The following is an 18484-nucleotide window of genomic DNA, read 5'->3' on the forward strand; positions in this document are numbered from 1 at the left end:
CTTGCTCTGCTGGAGAGCTAGGCGCGCTTTCCGCCCGGCAGTGAGTGAATTGAATCCCTCCCCCTCCCCCCGGCCACGGGAGTGTCGCTCTCGCCCGTCCATCGCCTCATTTCCCCGGAGGTGACCGCCCGCCGCCCGTCGCACCCCGCTCTCGGGGCGCTCAGCCCGGGGCGCCGAAGGCTGCGTTTTGGCCGAGAACTGGTTCTTGGATGCTGAAGGCTGGGCTTGTCCAGCGTGGGCGCAGAGACGGCAATGAGTGTCTTCAAAGTGTGGCTCGGGGTGGCCCTAGCATTGGCGGAATTTGCAGTATTGCCTCATCATTCTGAAGGTGAGAGAGCGGTGCCGTGTGTGTGTGTGTGTGTGTGTGTGTGTGTGTGTGTGTGTGTGTGAGAGAGAGAGAGAGAGAGAGAGATCGTGCTTTTTAAAAAGCTCAGCGGGTGTATGGCATTGTGGGTCAGATGGAAGTTTTTTGGGGATGGGTGGCCGTGGAACTAGAGGGGGCTTTTTGTGAGAAGATTCCAACTCCTGATTGTTTTATATGCAGATCACAAGCCCCATTCCCTCCTCCCTCTCTGCCCTGAGTGCATTTGGGAGGGTGGGTGGGTGGGGTGGCCGACCGAGGTGCCATCTCTGAAATCGGATTCTCTTTCTTTCCACTTCCCGGTGCCCCCGAATGGAAAGCATCTACATGGAGCGTAGGTGAGGAGTGAACAATTGCAATTACCTGTGTAAAAATACTTATGCTCCTATGAAAAATAAAATCCGGCGCCTTAAAACCCCCTTCTCGCCCTCCTTCCTTCCCCCAATGAGTCTACCCTTAAAGTCCAATTAAGATTTTATAAGGTGGTTAGAGCGTGTTCTGGAAGTAGACAATTCAATCGCACCACAAGAAAACTCCCCAGTACAGAGAGGCACGAGCCTGCCTCTTCCTCAGAAAAGAAGTGGTTAATAAGAGTTTAGCTCCGTTCTCTGACTTCGCCCCCTGCCTCCCAGTTTTCCTCCGGGGCTCCAACCTAAGTGTAAAACCCTGGAGCTGGGGGTGAGAAAGAAGGAGACTGCGGGAGTTGTCGCCATGATAGCAAGAGCAATGTGAGCTCAGGCAAATAAATGAATCGATAAGGAAATCAAGAGTTTGTGGGTCCTAGGATGGCGGGCCCGGGGACGCGAGGCGGCGTGAGCTCTCACCTGCCTAGAGTCGGGAGGCAAGTCGCCTAGCGGGTGCTTAGGGAGGGGGAAGGGAGCCGGCGGGCTGAGGAAGACGGCTTAATCTACCGCGCAGGGCTCTCGGCTTCCCCTCCCGGCTCCGTTCATTATTCATCCAGCTGCGGGAAGAAGAGTTCACCTGCCCCGCGGCAAATCAAGCGCGGCCGTCGCGGGCGTGGGGCGGGGCGCCTTCTCCGCTCGGGTGCGGACCCGGGCGTGGGACTGGGGGCAGCGGCAGCCCCGGAGGAGGACACAGCCCTGCTCGGATCCACCTGCAGTCACCTGAGCAGCGGCCTTTTCCTAGCTAGCTTCCCGGGAGAAAGTGGCGGTGGCTTTGGAAACGCACGGCAGTGGGGACTTTCCTGTGGGTGGAGAGACCGCCAGCCCGCACCCTCCCGGGAATTATGTCAAGTGTGTATCATCCTCGGGAAGTGCAGGTCTGGGGCCTGTGCAGCATTTTTCAACCAGGGCATAACCTGTAGAACCGTGTCTTTATTTTATGTGTGCGTGTGTATGCAAACTTAAAAGACAATAAAACGTATAGGGCTTAATTGTAGTAAAGCACATGGGAGAGTCAACCTAGGCCACCCAAATGTGAATTTGAGACAGAAAAATTACGTTTGCACTTGGTGGTGGCAGTTTCCTATTTAGGATCATGTCCCACAACGCGGAAAACGTGCTGTCTGTCCCCGATAGCTCACCAGGGGGCAGTTGGAATGATGTGAGAGATTTGCTTTTCAGAAGCAAATCTCTTGAAATTACAAAAGCCATTATTACTAAGGGCCTGCAGGGTTCGCTCTTTGGAAGAGTGGTTGACAAGAAGGGCAAAGTTTAAAAACGTCCAAAGTCTTCTAATGGGAGAGGAGTGTAGGGCACGAGGGGCGCTATTCCTCCAAAGATTCTTTGGAAACTTTGCTTCTTACTCTTTCATCCCACCTTCAGAACATTCTAGAATCATCCCACAACTTGGATTCTTAGATATCTGAGAGTTTCCATCCAAGTCATAATGATGCTTACCTAATAATGAATGAATGAATGAATGAATATGGACATTTACTGAGCACTGTACTATTTGCCTGGCACTATGCTAAGCACTTTATGTACTTTATCTCATTAAATTAATTAAATGATAACAGTCCCACAGCCAAAAAATCAGCTGTCATCTGATGAGTCCTTTGATTTGGTTCTGTCAGGGTTTTCTTTTTCTCTTAAAAATAGGAGCATTGAGGTCAAGAATGGAGAGCTTAAGGAGATTAGAGATTTCCTCAAGTTTTTATTATTAGCCTTGGCAATGATTTTTAAATATGGAAAAGAAGCATTCACACGTGTGGGTCTCTTGATGCGACCTACTCTGTGATACTGTTGCTGTCCAGGCCATGGCAGAATTTGTTGTTTTCTTCTCAGTGCTCAGAGAGCATGTCATATATGTTTCTGGTACACCAGTTAATAATTCTATAATTTTAGTTGATAAAGATACAATCTTCCTCACCTAACTGTGTGCTCGCAGAGGGCTTAGGATGGTTTCTGGTTATTACACTTCCAACTCAGCTCCTGGTACACAATAGGTGCTAAAAATTTTTGGTCAGGTGAATGAGTATTGCCAAATCACATTTCAAATTAAGCTTAGACTGCTGCTGTGTGACCTTGAATGAACCACCTAACTTCTTTGGGCTGTGGTCTGTTATTCACCAAATGCAGAAGTTGGCTAGGTGGTAGCTCTAAAATACTGCTAATCATCCAGCATAGAAAAAAAAAAAAAAAAACGATCAGTATTTGCTGCCTTATTTTTGGTCAGTTGCATCTTTCTAGTTCTGAATTTTATTTTAGTTATTAAAAGAAAAATGAAGGTTTACAAGCAGGTTATTGGCAGTGTTATTTTACATTTTCTTATATCGCCAAGCTGACAAACTACTGTGATTTGAGAACTTAATAAAATCAACAAGTCACAGAGAAACTTCTAGCAAACGTGGCTGCTTTCTGAATCACATGTGTTTCTGGAGAAGTACGTCTTGAGTTGTGTCGACTGGTGGAAATCCTGTGAAATTACACTAGATAGAACATGTTGGCTGTGGATAAAGAGTCTTGAATTGGTTAAGAGAATTGAGGTCTAGTCTATGTCCATCACTCCCCATGTGACTTTAGCCAAGCTTACAATCTTCCAGTCTTTTTCCTTTAAATGCCATTAGCAGAATATACTGAAAAGGATCATTTGATAGACAGAGTGTTTTATTTATGGGTGGATCAGCATATGTGGTTCCACTCTTGGTAGAAGAGTTCCTTCTGTATAGGATTCAGTACTTAAAACTCAGTGTTAAGGAAGGAAAGACATTGGATGGGGAAAAATAGCCTATCTCTTCATTCTTTCATTCCACAAGTCTTTATTGATAGCTTATATATCAGGTTATTAGGTTATGTCTGGTAGGGACATACAGACATCAAAATAATAATAATACCTGCCCTCAAGGAGTTTGCATACCTGGAAATCATTAATATAGGTAAGGTAGCAGTAGGGACATGTAAATGTTGGTCCTTGGTGGGTTTCCCAATATTGAATAATTACAACTCTGCATCTTTTGGCTTTTGCAACTACCAGCTGGTGGAAATAAAGGGTGTTGTATTGTCATAGGCTCTTATTTCCATCATATTGCATTTCTGTTCTCCTCTGGGGATTGGATTCTGGGTGTTACCCTCTGCAAATAAATCCTTTAGTGAGAGAGCATGGTCATCTGTATTCACTGTTGTGGACTTGAGTGCTAATATTACTCAATTTTACTCAGATATGAGTAGTCATAAAATACTGTCCACCACTTGGCTCAGGAGAGGAGAGGGGACTACCACATGGCATAGTTGGAGTCGTGTGCCAAATCTTACACTAGTTCAAAAACAGTTGGCCCATTTTTGTTTTAACTACTCTATTAATTGATCTGACTCCTGGTTGACAATAATCAGGACAGGAGCTGTCCTGTCAGTCCAGAAAAGGATTCTATTTTAACTATTCCACAGTGTACAAGCCATATGCTGAATTATAGCACAAAATAAAGCTTGAACAGTTAAATGCCAACTTGTGGCTGCTTGTTCCTAATGAGTCATGTTTTTGTGATACCATGCTTTCCAAACTTCTTCGTATGTTATGGTCACATGTGCCACTATTTCTTTGAACAAATGGGTCTGACATTTTGTGACTTAGATTTAACTTCTCTAATTTACTCACGTAATCAGGTAGGGTTTCCATAGTGAATAGTTTCAGGATGTGAGTACTGGTGCAAATTATATCTCAAATTTCCTCTGAAAACTTCAGATTTTATACAGGTGTCTCATAATAGTGTACATTCTAATGTGCCAAAGGGCCTAAAAATGAATATGAAGTGACATTTGTTTAAATGAATATGAAGTGACATTTTGCCTATGTGACCTGCAAGAAAGGCGCCAACCACAGGAGGAAGGTCTCAAGATCTCAGCTTCCTTCTTGGCACCATGTGATCCCTTCACCCTGCACAACTTTATGCACTTTCTCACAGGTGTCAGAACTTAAATTACCTGCCACCTCAGCTGTATTCCATGCCCTGAAACTGGCAAAGTTCTTGGTCCCTTATTTTTCCTCTTTTCCCTTGAAGAAGGCCTGTTTCTCCTTCTAGATATGCATCATCAGTTAGAATTCCCCTTAAGCTGGAGCTTCAAGTTCAAATAAAGCCCAAATCGAAACTTCAGGTAGAGTTGCAATCATTCCAGTGCTCCTTAAGAAAAAAAGTGATGAGTGGAGAGAGTAACTTTGTTTTCCAAAGTATATGAGTCGATCGATTAGTGAAAAGGCAGAACCAGAAGCTGCACCTAGCACCCAACGCCAACAAACCTCCTGACTTAGTCTGCTGGTGGGTGTGAAGCTTGTGCCAGTGTGGGAGAAATACGCTTGCTTTGGAGGATTGCATCTGGCATTGGGTGGTGATGAATGTTTGATGGGACTGGGCATCACAGTAGAATGCTTTCTTTTTTTCTACAGGGAAGCAATGAGGTTTTGGAAGCTGTGTTAATGGAGACTTATTTCTGTAGCTGCCTTTCGGGTAGAGATGTTGTGTTTTAGGAAAGCCCTCAGAGACCAAGGCTTATTTCTTTTAGAATTGTACATCCTAGAGCAACCCAAATTGAGTTATTTCCCTTTTCTAATGATAGAATTTATCAGCAGTTACACATAGTTTTGACTTGAGTTTCTAGCAGATGTTTGGCTTAACCAAGTGTGTTTGTGATGCCACACCCAATGCTGCTTTATTTTTTCATGTTACTGTGACTTTATAACATCTGTCTAAATTTCCAGAAATGGGTTTTGATATGAGTACTTGGATACATCTTAAGATACCTGATTCCTTTTGGAGCTTTGAAAGTTTACTGGCCTTTGGAGGGTAGTGCTATGGAGGAGGGTAGTAAAATTACTTGAGGATGGTTTTATCTAAAGGTTAAATTTTGTTTGTTTATTCTAAAGGTTAAATTTTGTTAAATTGCACCTAAGTGATGATCTTTATGTTTAACTTTTAAATGTGAGAAGTAATTAAATAAGTCCATTTACATAATTTAGGAATTGCATTGTGTTGATATATATTTATGTACCTATATACGATTTTTTTTTATTTTTTATTTTTTTGCGGTACGCGGGCCTCTCACTGTTGTGGCCTCTCCCGTTGCGGAGCACAGACTCCGGATGCGCAGGCTCAGCGACCATGGCTCACGGGCCTAGCCGCTCCGCAGCATGTGGGATCTTCCCGGACCGGGGCACGAACCTGTGTCCCCTGCATCGGCAGGCAGACTCTCAACCACTGTGCCACCAGGGAAGCCCACGATTATTTTATATATATCCATATCCACATGTCATATGATTATTTTATATATATATATATCCATATATGTGTTTATATATACATATCTATCTATCTATTTCTATATCTATATCTCCTTTCTTATGATATACCATAGACTGAAATACTGTGTTTGGAACAGAATTTCTTAAAAATAAGTCAGGAAGAATTTCCCCCCAAGATTTTATCTCAAGTTATTCTTATTCGAATTTCAAGGGCACAAAAATTCATTTCAATAAATTTGCCCATGGAGATCTTTGATTCAAACCCCAAGTGTAAATAACCATCTCCTTTTCTTTGAATATTGTTCTTAATTCCATTATTAGTAGATAAGGTAGACCAGTCCTTTCCTGAGAAGTTAATAGTACTGAGACTTCGTGAATGATCTGTTGGCATCCAAGCACTGTAGTAAAATGTGTCCTTCCCTCTTTGGAGATTAACTGTGGCACGTTGTCAAGGTGTGATCTGTCTTGGTGTGTGTATGCTATTTCAATCTGCTTTGCAGCCTGTTTCTGAGCTAGTATCTGTTAGCACACTGCCTACATGTTTATAGGTTAAATCAACACCTGCTGTGCTGTGCAAAAATTGGTTTAGAAAAAGCATAATTTTGTGGGCTGGAAAGCTCCATGAAGGAGATGGGATCAAGTTCAAGGAAATTGATTAGACCAAATGCATCTCCTGCAGGAAACAAAAATGAGTAAAGGCACTGGCATATGAAAGCATTACCATGGGATCCTAAGTTGGCCTCTTGGGTTGGACTGGAGAATTTGTGTAAGCAAAGAGTGGCAGAGAAGCCTGGATAAGTAAATTGGGCCTGGATTAGGAAGGCTTTGCTGATTTGTCATATAGGAAAATACACCAGTGTATTTATAGCATGTCATTATACATACATTTATTTTAAAATTCAAATAATGAGTTTTAATAATGCTTTCCCTCATGCATGTCCAAGAAATGTTGTTTTGGTGTATGGGATTTTTTCCCCAGGGGCAGAATCCTCAAGCTTTGGAAAAAGCACAGTTGGCTGATTATGATGCATGTAGATGCAGTTTTAGTGTACTTTGGCCAGGGCAATGCCTATTAGTCTATTATGCATCCCTTTTAATTCTTGTTTTGTTTTTTTCCCCACAGGTGCTTGTGTCTATCAAGGTTCCTTGTTGGCGGTAGGTCATTCTTCATATATTTGGTTTATTTTTTTTTTAATGTAAAATGCTTGATTGAGGTTACTGAGTGAGTGAGGTGACCCTGTCATTGTAAAATGTATTTATTTTCCTTTTCAGTTTGAGGATTATCCCTCATTCTGGCACAATCATGCTCAATTACTTAATACCTTTTCCAGAGTGAATTAGTTCCATTTGGATACTCAGATATTGGAAGAGAAGTTCAAACACCCAACACCAATTTGCATTCCATGGCTGTCTTGTGAGTTCTTTCAATCTGAGAGAAAATTAGATCCCATTCTTTTGTCAGATATGAACTAGGGCACAATTTGTTTATCTTCCAAACAACTTGTTTGCTTCTTCCTTTGAACCCCCCCTCCAAAAACATATACAATTATTGAGTACAATATGGAGAATCCTGACTGTTGCTTTGAATTATACTTTTAAGTTTTGGTAACAAACAAATTAACATTTTATCTCTGATCCTTTGCCATGTAGAGGAGAACTGATTTTGAATTTAATGTCAGGATCACTTGGGGGAAAAGCTGATGCAAGATTCCTGCATTTCTTTTCATTAATAATGTACTATGGTGCATAACAGTGTGTTAGAAGCCAATTGAAAAGACCGGCTACACTCCATCAACTCTAATAAGTGGTGTGACAAGTCATTCTTCACCACTTTTTTATTTTAGTTTAATAAATGCTGTAATAAAAACAAAACTCAGATGGTTGGAAAGGGTTTGCTCATTTACATCCTAACCCGCTATTGACATGTGTGATACCAATATGTCATCTTGGATTGTCCTTGTGGTATCAAAATAGATGAGAAATATTTGAAATATCTGAGAGCCTAGATAATTGTAGATGTTCTTGAATCTGAACTTTATGTAATATAGTTACTGCTCTGGAGATTTATGTGTTTTTTCCTTCCTTATATTTTTCTGTTAAAGAATCAAGTGAAAGCCATTTTCCACTCTTTTTCCCATTCCATGCCCTTAAAAGCCTGCTCTTCCTTCTGTTTATTCTTGAATACATTTTAGGAATCATTTTAAAATCAAAGTGCTATAAGATACATCATCAGTTTTGGGGAGCTGTAGTAGATATTATAGACAAGTTAGTTGTCCATTTTAATACAAAGAAAATTGCTTATTGTATAGAGTCCTTTGTAACTTTTCAATATCTTTTCATAGCTATCGATCTACCTGATACATACAGCAGATCAGTGAAATAGGCAGGTCATGTATTATTTTATACTCTCCCCCTTTTTAATGAAGAACCAAGGATGAGAGAGAGAGAGGTTTGCTAAAGGTAATTGACCATTAAGGGGTGGACCAGAACAAAACAACCTGTCTTCTTTCTGTTGTTCTCCTGAACTGAAGAAAGTGGCTAGACTGCCTTCTATGTTTGATGTAGCAGCATGGTATTGTACATTCGAATACAAAAGCATCAAGTATGGGGAGAGGTCAGTTTGGTTTGATCAAGTTAAAGGAGTGGGCACTAGCACACTCCTGACCCCTCTAGTTGCCTTCTTTGCTTACCAAGACTCTGCTATGTTTGTTCCCACACCTCCTCTACCCTGATGTACTTGTGATTGTGGTTATGCAACTCAGGCAGAAAGGCAACACATTTACTACGATAATAAAGATTATTATTGAACAAATATTTACTGAGTGACAACTCTGGACCTGCTATTCTAGGCACTGGGAATGCATCCGTGAACAAACAGGCAAAATCCTTGCCTTCATGAAGCTCGAATTCTATTGAATAAAATATTTAGAATGTCAGATTAGTGCTAAGGAGGAAAACAGTATGGGGGTGGGGAGATAGAAAAGGCTGAATAGGGGACAAGGGTGACCTCTTGAAATAAGGGGATAGGGAAGGGCTCCCTGAGAAAGTAAGGTGACATTTGAAGAAAGACCTGAAGGGCACTATAAGAGCTTGCCCCTTGGATATCCAGGGAAAGAGAATTCCACAGGGAGTGTGAAGTCTGAAGTGGGACCCTGCTTGGCCATTTGAAGAAGTACTTGGAGGTCATTGTGGCTGGAGCACGTGATCCAGGGGGAGGATGGCAGGAGATGAGGTCAGAGAGGTTGGCAGTGACAGAGCAGCGTGCCCTTCTATGGACTTTAGCTTGTCCTTTCAATCAGGTGGGTGAGCCATTGGAGGAGCTAGAGCAGAAGAATGGCAAAACCTGACTTATAGTTTAATTAAACTGCTGAAATGAGAATATGAAAAGAAATAGCATTTGTTTCTAGGGCAACTATGTTGAGTACTTTAAAAAAAGACTCTATAGAGGTGAGTCACTGAAAATTTGCTGTCAAATTAAGTATGAGAGAAACAACTATAAAAGATTGGGGGAAAAGCACAAAAGTCCAGAGAGATTCTGCATTCGGATTTATTGGCAACCTCTTGAAGTTCTCTTTCCATTTTAAGGAACTTCAAACTGGAAGTGGGGACGATGCATTGTGACCATAGCTAATTGTATGAATAATTCATCACTGCTCTCTTGCCACATGACCTGGTCTTGAAGAAAAGCACTGCACCTGCATCAATGAAATTGAATGAACGTGCATTTATGATTTTCAATTAAAATACAAAGTTTAAGAACATTTATATACTGTTCTAGGATTCTCTGATTAAACAACTCCTTGGGTGAGAGGATTTCTGTGGTAAGAGGCATCGCAGCCAGGGGCTGGCTCTGAGGATAGTGGTATAGTGTCCCAGCCCCAAACCCTGTAAATTCTACCCACGTGCATTTTAGAGCTGGGAGTGACTTTGGAGATCATGTAGTCCAAACTCTCCATTTTATAGGTGGGGAGAGTGAGGCAGGGATTGAAGTTCTTGTGCTTCCTTCATTACTCAGGTGAGTAACCAGAAGTGGAAAGTGGGTCTGGTTGGAAATGGCAAAGCACCAGCTTCACCCAGAATTCCATGAAACATACCAAGCAAATGAGGACACGGATCTAGGCTCTGGCTGCTAGTTGCTAACTCTCAACCTATCTTGTAAGGATTCCTTCCACTGATACCTTTTCCATCTCATCACTTGTTGCCTGGGAAGCTGCCAGATAGAGTGGTTCATTCAGGGCCTCTGTAGTCTGACAGACCTTTAAAAAAATTTTTTTAATTGAAGTATAGTTGATTTACGATGTTGTGTTATATAGCACAACTATATAGCTAGGTGTATAGGAAAGTGAGTCCGTTATACATATATATATATATTCTTTTTCAGATACTTTTCCATCATAGGTTAATACAAGATATTGAATATAGTTCCCTGTGCAATACAGTAGTTCCTTGTTGTTTATCTATTTTATATATAGTAGTGTGTTAATCCCAAACTCCTAGTTTATCCCTGCCCCTTTGGTAACCATAAGTTTGTTTTATATGTCTGAGTCTATTTCTGCTTTGTAAATAAGTTCATTTGCATCATTTTTTTAGATTCCACATTATAAGTGATACCATATGATACTTATCTTTCTCTGTCTGACTTACTTCGCTTAGTATGATAACCTCTAGGTCCATCCATGTTGATGCAAATGGCATTATTTCATTCTTTTTTATGGCTGAGTAGTACTCCATTGTGTATATGCACCACATCTTCTTTATCCATTCCTCTGTCGGTGGACACTTAGGTTGCGTCCATGTCTTGGCTATTGTAAACAGTGCTGCTATGAATACTGGGGTGCATGTATCTTTTCATATTAGGGGTTTTGCCGACAGACCTTGTTCTGATTCTTTCTCATCTGCTACAAACCAGCTCTGTGACCAAGTTACATAATCTTCCTGAATCTCTATCGCCTCCTATGTGAAACGGGGATAAATAGAGCCTCTCCTGAAGGGTTTTTGTAGAGTAAAGGAGGTAATGGGGGGAAGACACCCAGACGCAGTGCCTGGTATGTGCTTTTCTGCAATAACAAAATTCCTCTTTACCAGCCAAGAAGAAGGACAAGAGGAAGGAACTGTTATTTGGCACCTGCTATGTATTTCACACTCTCAACGATCCCAGGAAATAGGCGTTGTCTTTACAGATCAGGAACCTGAGGCTAAGAAACTCTAAGTCACTTGTTCAAAAATCACACAGCTAGTCAGTGCTAGAGGAAGAGGGCGTTGCAACCTGGGTCTGACTTTAAAGCCATTCCACCGAGCATGCCGTTTCTCACAGCCAAGCCAGTCTGCTTGTTGTCTCTGAACACAGCTAGCTTATTTTACCATCGGCCCTATGTGCCCACCCCCTCCCTGCTGCACCTGTCACGCAGTTGTCTCTGCCAGTCTCTGTCCTGACCTCCTGCAAAAGCCAGCTGTCCCTGGCTCACCCCTTCCCATTTAGCTGAGGCTCTCCCACACTAGCGTGCGCTAAATTCACCACACGAAGCAAGGAAGGTTTGGGGGTTATTCCATCTTAACATATAGTACATGCTATATTATATATATGTACCCACACAGATCCCCAGCAATGTGCTGTGTTTCCCAACTTCTGACACCTCTGTGGACTCGTGGAGACACTCTGGGGTCATTGGGTTCTAAGCCCCATGTAGCCGTCTCTCAGTCATGTACTGACTTTGTCTGTCTCTCTTCTTTCTTTAACACTGTCTTCCCTCCTTTCTCTTCTTGCCATTCCTCAGGTCAGAAAATACCCAGGAAGGTCCCCTACCTTTAGAAACACTGCATAGTCTATTTTGGGGTGTGTTTCTTCCTCCACAATATCGCTGCACTCCTAGGCTCTCAGGACTTTCTCCAAAGTCAGCCACAGTGGAAGAGAGAGTGACCAGGTTAGATCAGGTGTCCCTCAGAGGGAAGCTACCTACTTAATATGTTTAACTGTGTCAGGCGCATCAAGTGTGAGGAGGAAAACAGATTTTTTATTTCAAAGTTTTCACCTATCTCCTGTCCTTTTCTATCAACATTGAGTAAAAAGAATTTCACTTTCCTTTGGCCTCACCATAAGCAAACATCTCCTTTATAGGTTCTTCCTGGGGGTGGATGGTTGGACTCTTCAGTTTTTATATCTGTAAAATGGAGATGAATGATTTACTTCACAGGGCTGTTGTGAAGGTTAAAAGAGACCAGCAGGAAGCGCTTAGCTTGTGACCTACCATAAAGGTTAGCCACTCTTACTGTTGCTGTAAAGCAGTTACACTTAGCAAAGGTGGACACAGCCTCTCTTCTTCCCCAGATCAAAAGTGTTGAGGGCCTCCCTGGTGGCGCAAGTGGTTGAGAGTCCGCCTGCCGATGCAGGGGATACGGGTTCGTGCCCCGGTCTGGGAGGATCCCATATGCCGCGGAGCGGCTGGGCCCGTGAGCCATGGCCGCTGAGCCTGCGCGTCCGGAGCCTGCGCGTCCGGAGCCTGTACTCCGCAACGGGGGAGGCCACGGCAGTGAGAGGCCCGCATACCGCAAAAAAAAAAAAAAAAAAAAAAAAGTGTTGAGTGTTGGGATTTTCCTACTTGGAATACTTTTCCTCACAAACGCTGACAAAGTGCATCACGAGGCACTAACTTTTAGCATATTTGAAGGAAGAAAAAGTTTTCAAGAAGAATTAAAATTGTGGAGTGTTTACTATATACAGTATAACACAGTGGAAAGATCCAGGCTCTTGGAGTTTAAATCTGGTTCTGCTACATACTTGCTGTGTGGCCTCAGATATGATACTTTAAACAGCCGAGTCTCAATTTCATTGTCTATATAATAATATACCTCATAGGGTTGATGGAGGATTACCTGAGAGCATGCTTGTGAAAGAACCCAGAACTGTGCTTGGCAAGGAAGAGACACTCACATCACCTAGGTGGCAACGACATGTCGGAGTGGAAATGACTGCGTGGTAGAAGCCAGGGTGTCTTGGTTCGGGTTTTGGCTCTGTAATTACTAGCTGTGTAGTACTGAGTAAGTCACTTGAATGAAATGAGGTCTCAGTTTCTAAATTCGTAAAATGAGAGAGTTAGATTAGATCCTCTCCAAGATTCCTTAGCCCAGGGCCATCCAATGGAATGCTCTGTGCTGATGGAAATGTACCAGAGCTTCATCGTCCTGTATGATGGCCACAAACCACATGTGGCTGTTGAGCACTTGAAGTGTGGCTAGTGACACTGAGGAACTAGATTTTAAATTTTGCTTAATGTTAATTAAAATTTATAACCTCACATGGGTCGAGGCTACTGTATCGGACTGTGCAGCTTTAGAACTTTAAAATCCTTAACTTACTCTAGTACTTAAGCTTGAATTTTAGTCTCATGGTTAGTTCTCACCCTGGGCAAAGGTTCACTATTGTGTTGTTAGCAGTTTGAGGAAGGTCACAAAAAATTTGTTAGAGCACCTGAGTTTGCTATTTGTTTGTTTTTTTATATAATATTGTTTTATACATATATGTATATAATTATTACAACACTACTCTTCCCATATTGCTGATACGTTTTCTTGAATAAAAGAAAAGGGGTGGAGTTACAGCTGAGCCCTCACCTGCAATCAATCCTACATATTCTACTAAATCTTTTCCCAGCTTTATTGAGGTATAATTGATAAATAAAAATTGTATATATTTAAGACGTACAACTTGATGATTTGGTATGTGTATACGTTGTGAAATAATTAGCTTGATGCTAATAAATATATCCATCAACTCAGTCACTCCTTTCTCACTTCCTTCCTCCCTCCCTCCCTCCCTCCCTTCCTTCCTTCCATAGTGAGAACACTTAAGATCTACCCTCTTAGCAACTTTCAAGTATATAATATAGTATTGTTAATTATAGTCGCATTGTTATACATTAGATCTCCAGAACTTGTTCATCTTGCATAAGTGAAACCTTGTACCCCTTGACTAAACTCTTCCCCTTTTCTCTTCCCCACACCCCCTGCCAGCCATTCTTCTTTCTGCTCTATGAGGGTAACTATTTTAGATTCCACATGTAAGTGAGATCATGCCGTACTTGTCTTTCTGCATCTGACTTATTTCACTTAGCATAATGTCCTTCAGGTGCACTTATGTTGCTGCAAATGGCAGGATTTCATTCTTTTTTAAGGCTGAGTAATATTCCATTATCTGTATCACATTTTCTTTATCCACTCTTCTGTTGATGAGTATTTGGGTTGTTTCCACATCTTGGTTATTGGGAATAATGCTGAGAGGAACACGGGAATGCAGATATCTCTTCAAGATCCTGATTTCATTTTTTTTGGACTTATGCCCAGAGTGGGATTTCTGGGTCATAAAGTAGTTCTATTTTTAATTTTTTTGAGGCACCTCCATGCTGTTTTCCATAATGGTTACACTAATTTACATTTTTACCAACAGTGTACAAGAGTTCCCTTTCTCCACATCCTTTCCAATACTTGTTATCTTTTGTCTTTTTGTAATAGCCTGCTTAACAGATTTGAGGTAATATTTCATTGTGGTTTTAATTTACTTCTATTAAAGATTTTACAAAATATTTTTGGTGTTTTGTCAAAGTCTGATATATTCGTGGGAGTGTTATCCACTGTATATTGTGGTGGGAAAAATTGAGAACTTCTGGTCTAATCTGTAAGCCTTGTTGATTAGGGTTAAGGAGGATTAAAGAAGGCAAGTAGAGCTCTTCAGTGCTGGCGGCCTTTTAAAAAATTGATGTGCTATAGCATTATTTTATTTGAACTGTAACACAAAAGATGTAGCCCATAGAAATGAAAATGTCTCAGACTTGTGTTTGTGCTCAAGAAATTTTATGGAGAAGAGAAATGAAGAGAATTTGGAGGCTTTCCCTATTAAATGCTTAAAGCCCCCCCAGACACTTAGTAAATCTTGGTCAGCGACTGCTATTAAACACCCTGAACTTCTCAGCAGTGGGGAGAATGCTTGGTATCTTGTGGATATACTCAGAGGGGAAACAATAATAGTCAGCCATTCCTTAATTTCCCTTAAGAGTACTATTGGGTATTGTAGGATATCACTGTTCTGCATTATAGTTTAACAAGAATTCATCATTTTTTCAGCCTCTTCATTTATTTTTAAATACTGAGTAATATGCCTTTAAGTGGGAGAGACTACTCTTTATTAAAATATAATTATTCTGGGGTAAAAACATTTTTTTTTTACCAAAAATCAGCACATCATCACTCTGCTAGGTGCTGGAATAAGGTTTGAGAAGAAATGAGCTTCCTTTAACTAGAGATATTCAAGTGGAGACTGGAAAGTCTGTATCATAAATGAGATAGTGGTGGCTTGGTCTAGATGACTTACAAAGCCTTTCTAACTTGGGTTCTGACTTGCGTGAATTGAAGATTAGAGCTGTGTGTTTCTGCCTTATGGAAGCCCTTGTGGCAGGGGTGGAGTAGTGGTGAGAAAATCTTCTGACCCCAGAGGTGTACAATGAAGGGTTTCTCCCCTGCGTTCCTTCAAATGGACTGATTTTGTACCCTTGGGTACCAGGCAGTGAGAATTGGGTTCTAGGTGCCTCAGATGATTCTTTTTTTCTTTACTGGGTTTTTATAAATCGTCCACCATAATCAGATGTGGTAGCTTCCTCTTTGGAAATTCATATCTTCTGAGCATAGTTGTGTGAGAGGAATAATACAAGAGATTTTGTGCTTCTACTGATGAATAACCCATATGCATTTTCATTCTTGTTCTTATTCTTGTGGTAGGAACAGATGTTTTAAGTTAACAAACACATTTCTTATGCTTTGTTTTGAATTTAGAAGATGCAGCTGAGCTTGGCAGCCATACTGCTTTGTTCAAAAGATGGTAGCATTATCATATATTTCAATTTTCTGGCCAGACCATACATTTTCCACACTTTTTTTTTTTAAGTTTGTGTCATTTTTGCTCCAATTGCCTTACAATCTAGTACCTCATTTTGTTTTTTTCTTCATTTGTCTGTTTATAACTACAAAAATATACATATACATGTTTATTTTATACATTGTACATTTATATATGCATATATATATATCTCCTAGAAAAGAACTGTCACTCATTTATAACACCTTATGGTGTTATCTCATTTTAGGTTTTTTTTTTTTTTTTTTTTTTTTTTGCCTCTCACTGCCGTGGCCTCTCCCGTTGCGGAGCACAGGCTCCGGACGCGCAGGCCCAGGGGCCATGGCTCACGGGCCCAGCTGCTCCGCACGCAGCACGTGGGATCCTCCCGGACCGGGGCACAAACCCGCGTCCCCTGCATCGGCAGGTGGACTCTCAACCACTGTGCCACCAGGGAAGCCCCTTAGTTACTTTTTAAAGCCCTCTGCTTACTAAGGGAAAAGATGATATATAAATATCGAATGACAGTTGTGAGTTAAGCAAGCTTACGTTTTCTTGGAGTTTGAGTGGCAAATGTCTAAAGAAAATTTGGCTTTGAAAATCTCATATGGATGGCATTCTGCTTGTGTGACAAAAAGGGACACAAATATAAAATCTGCACAAAATAATTTTTAAAAGTCTGAGCAGTTTTATGTAAAATAAGTACGTATCCTCTGGTATGCCAGCTAAATTCTTTTTAGCAATGATTTCTTAGTTTCTCTGAGTTTATAAACTAAATGGAAGGATGAAGGAAAGGGAAAAGCTTTCACAGTAAGAAAAAGTTTATTGTTAGTACCCAGGAGATGCTTGAGTTTGGGCCATGACCTGTGAGTTCTTTCCTGACAGCTCCCAAGATTGGTTATTTATTAAATTTATGTCATTCCTTTCTTCCAAAGGCAAATTGGATGGGTGTGGGATGGGCTGGGGAGAGGAGGGTGTCTACATGGGAGAGCAGATTTCATAGTTCCTTGTACCTTACATTCTTGAAATGGTTTTGTAATCGTGACTAGGAGAGAATTATTAACAGAGATACATATTCTTTGGTGCTCTTACTGTACTTACTTTCCCTCTAATCCAGAGGGAACTTGGTCTAAGAGCTGAGAGAACAGAAACAAAAGAAACTCTAACCTGAAATTAGTGGCTTAGAAGAACCCTCTCCCTCTCATATTTGCTGTTGGTATATGTAGTAATAGTGGTCCACCTGGATTGTAGATATTTATTGATCAACTTCCATGTGCTAAAACATATGAGTTACAGACCCTGGGGTGCCTACCCAAGAGCCCCCTTTCTCCTTTTCTCTGCTGGCAAAGTCCTAATTTTTTCTTCCAGTTCCCACCCCTTCCCCACATGACTTGTGTAACGCCTAGCTGCAAACTAGTTAGGAAGTTTATATTCCCTTGCCAGGATTGGCTTAGGAGTGAGTATACGACCTAGTTGTGGCCAATGAGTTATGCAGGGAAGTTTTGGGTGCCTGAAAGAACCCTATAAAGAGCACCTCTTTCCCTCCAGTTCTGAAACAAAGAATAAATATAGAAGTAAAAATCACCTTTTGAGTTTTTTAATCAGTGAAGCTAACATGGAGGATATAGCTTTAATTCTCTTAGGCAGATAGGCTTACTGATTCTGAACCCGCACCATCCAGCCGACTAGGCATCACAGACAGAGATTTACAGAGGCAGCTTTCCCATGCAGAAGGGCTGCTCAGGTGAGAATTATTGCTTGAAGAAGCAAAGGAAAACTTATGCTCTTGGTTGAAAGGCTTGCTTCCTAGAAGAGGAAGGAAGACAAAACTGAGTTAAGCGTGCCCAGTTACCCTTAAATTTGCTAGTTAGAGAAATTGTGCCATCTTCCCAAGGAAAAGAAAGCCCTGGAGGTATATATTGATATCCCTTCACAGGAAGGAAACCTCAGGAGAAAGAAGAATTCTTTGTTAATGAGAGATTTTATTTTATAATTATTATTTTAAATTTCTTTTTTGGGGGGGTTGGGTTTTTAAATTTTATTTATTGATTGATTGATTAAAGTATAGTCGATTTGAGCTTCCCTGGTGGCGCAGTGGTTGAGAGTCCACCTGCCGATGCAGGGTACAGGGGTTCGTGCCCCGGTCCGGGAAGATCCCACATGCCGCGGAATGACTGGGCCCGTGAGCCATGGCCGCTGAGCCTGCGCGTCTGGAGCCTGTGCTCCGCAACGGGAGAGGCCACAACAGTGAGAGGCCCGCGTACCGCAAAAAAAAAAAAAAAAAAAAGTATAGTTGATTTACCATATATTAGTTTCAAGTGTACAGCATAGTGATTTAATATTTTTATAGCTTATACTCCATTTAAAGTAATTACAAAATAATGGCTATATTTCCTTGTGCTGTACAATATATGCTTGTTGCTTATCTGTTTTATACATAGTAGTTTATATCTCTTCATCTCATATCCCTATCTTGCCCCTACCCCTTCCTCCCCAATGGTATCCACCAGTTTGTTTTCTATATCTATGAAACTGTTTCTGTTTTGTTATAT

The 18484-nt window shown here is 41.3% G+C and overlaps 1 protein-coding gene across 1 annotated transcript in view; it reads left to right on the forward strand.

Moving 5' to 3' along the window:
- The first annotated feature begins 252 nt into the window (after window positions 1–252).
- The window catches only part of FRAS1 (Fraser extracellular matrix complex subunit 1), a 446975-nt gene continuing 428743 nt past the window's right edge, over window positions 253–18484 (forward strand). Inside the window, exons 1-2 of the mRNA XM_060093094.1 lie at window positions 253–328; window positions 7176–7207. Of these exons, the coding sequence (XP_059949077.1) occupies window positions 253–328; window positions 7176–7207 (108 nt within the window). The remainder of the gene's footprint in view (window positions 329–7175; window positions 7208–18484) is intronic.

The sequence above is a fragment of the Mesoplodon densirostris genome, chromosome 1 (genome assembly GCF_025265405.1).
Source record: "Mesoplodon densirostris isolate mMesDen1 chromosome 1, mMesDen1 primary haplotype, whole genome shotgun sequence".
NCBI lineage: Eukaryota > Metazoa > Chordata > Mammalia > Artiodactyla > Ziphiidae > Mesoplodon > Mesoplodon densirostris.